This window comes from Morone saxatilis, unplaced genomic scaffold (genome assembly GCF_004916995.1).
Source record: "Morone saxatilis isolate NCDOM2014 unplaced genomic scaffold, NCSU_SB_2.0 Contig50, whole genome shotgun sequence".
Classification (NCBI taxonomy): Eukaryota; Metazoa; Chordata; class Actinopteri; family Moronidae; genus Morone; species Morone saxatilis.
In genome coordinates, this window is record NW_023340096.1 from 1 (window position 1) to 2,219 (window position 2,219).

The 2,219-nt window shown below is 43.1% G+C and overlaps 1 protein-coding gene across 1 annotated transcript in view; it reads left to right on the forward strand.

Annotated features, from left to right (window-relative positions):
• Positions 1–13: 13 nt before the first annotated feature.
• dusp12 (dual specificity phosphatase 12) overlaps positions 14–2,219 on the forward strand; it is a gene marked incomplete at both ends in the record, with an annotated part of 4,239 nt that continues 2,033 nt past the window's right edge. The window contains 2 exons of the mRNA XM_035677348.1: positions 14–133; positions 1,213–1,229. Coding sequence (XP_035533241.1) covers positions 14–133; positions 1,213–1,229 — 137 coding nt within the window. The remainder of the gene's footprint in view (positions 134–1,212; positions 1,230–2,219) is intronic.

Consider the following 2,219-nt stretch of genomic DNA (forward strand, 5'->3'; position numbering starts at 1 on the left):
GTGTGTGTGTGTGTGTCAGCCAGGCCGGGCGGAGTCGCAGTGCCACCATCGTTACTGCTTATTTAATGAAGAGATACCAGCTGGGTTTCACTGAGGCTTACCACAGACTGAAGGGTGTCAAACAGGATGTGCAGTAAGTGTGTGTGTGTGTGTGTGTGTGTAAACTGTAAACTGTTTTTACTGTTTGTACTTGAGCTGTAAGGCTAGATACCACCAGAGGTTAGTGAGATTAAAGGCTTGTGTCCACATAATGTTTTTCTGGCAGACGAGTGTTTGGGTGGTGAGAGAAAAAAACGATACACGGGTGGTACGTTATCAGGTCATTCTTAAGAAACATCTTGACAGCATATGAACTCTGTAATAATGGTGATAAGAATGTTTAATGAATGCAATTAAGGGTAGCCCCCGAAGAAATAGCATGGCTGTGGCGTCACCTTATAATATAGCTAGTAAGGCTTTTTCATAGCTCCCGATATATCTTGCTGGTCTAGATGTCGCTAAAACTCCATGTGTACGTAAAAATGTGTTGGGTATGAGGTGAGACCCTGCTTCCTCGACATTTGAACTCGCGACCACGAGATGCGTGCACCCTTCAAGTGGAGAGGAGCACTCGTTGATGGACCATGTTTCTTGGTGCTGCGAATCAAGTGGCGAGAGAGGACATGCACAAGCCAAAAGTAATAAACCGTAGGACGATAGTGACTTCTCAGTGTCACGTCTATATACTTATTCTGTCTCAGTATATATTGGATGAGTTTGCTAAGTCTCTGAGCGATTGTTACCCTAAATACCAGTTTTTGGTGTAAAGCCTGCATATATCCGGTTACTCGGGATGAAAGTCCTCGAAGATATCGGAAAGACTTAGAATTCCACGAATTCTTTCTCAGGGAAACTAAAAGTTTCTCTGCCTCCTCAATTTGTCTGTGGGTCATGAACCAAGTGCCGAAGTTAGTCGCAAGTCCTACCATCTCAAAAAATCATCCACATTTAATGGTATGCCAATGATAATCGGTTTGACCCAAGCTTCGTGACTTGAACTGCGCATCCGATGTGGCTGCCTTGATCTGATAATACTGTTATTCCCAGAGTTAGATAATTTCAACCTTAAACAGAAGACAGCTACATCTCGGAACTGTGCAGTCCTAAAAAATAAGAGGTCTAGAGAGTGCTCTCATTGGATATAAGAGAGGTTAATTCCTTGTGTTTTTGCAGTGCTCTTCTACAATTGGGTTAGACGGAGCCTCTGAGCAATTGACGGGTGGCGGGTGGGGTGGTCGTGCACATCCCCACTACAAATTATATAATATATTATTCTTTAAAGGAGAAGACAAATGCATAGGCAAACCAAAAAGAAACAGGTCACGTTCTCTCAAGGCAGCAGCAAACAAGAGGACAAACGCAAAGACAGAAACAAATACAAACACACAAAAACACCAAATTTGACTCTAGGTCCTTTATGATCGAAGCAATATGTTCTCTATAAGATCACACACATACACAACACACAACCACACACACACATATACAATGCGTCACAAATCATAACACTCTAGCTAACCTACAATTTGTGACACATTAAAGTAAGATAATCTTGAAATTAAAAGCTCCATCTGATTATTTACCTTATCATATAAATCTACATAGTATCAATCAGAGCACAGCCAGTGTACACGCCGGGGGCACGGTCAGTGGGCTGGGAGTATTTTATGTGGTATGCTCGATATTGACTTTTCCGCTGCGATTATCGATACTTCCGGATATCCAGGTCCAACTCTCCAGATTTCTCCCGATACACGATATCTTACCCGATACCCCGATATATCAGGCCTTCTTGTTACACCAACACACCGTTACAGGCTACCCCCAACCATCCACACTAGTCTCACCTACTATTGTGAATTCAACCACACACCCCGCCGGGATTCCCATTGTGCGGTTATCGCCGCTCATTTTATTGTGATCCCCACTGGACCTGCACATACGAATGAACATGGTTTCAATGCAAACACTCCGCCGTCTGTGCAAAATAAGAGAACAACTCTCAACTTTCAATTGTATCTAACGTACTGTAAGAGCGCTGACGCTAACTACTAGTAAGGAGGGAGGGCCGAATATTATCGGCAACCCCTAATTCTGCTAATTTTTATACTGTCTACAGTAACAAACAAAATGCATTTTCCTGACCTGTCGTGTGTGTGTGTGTGTGGCTGTGTGTGTGT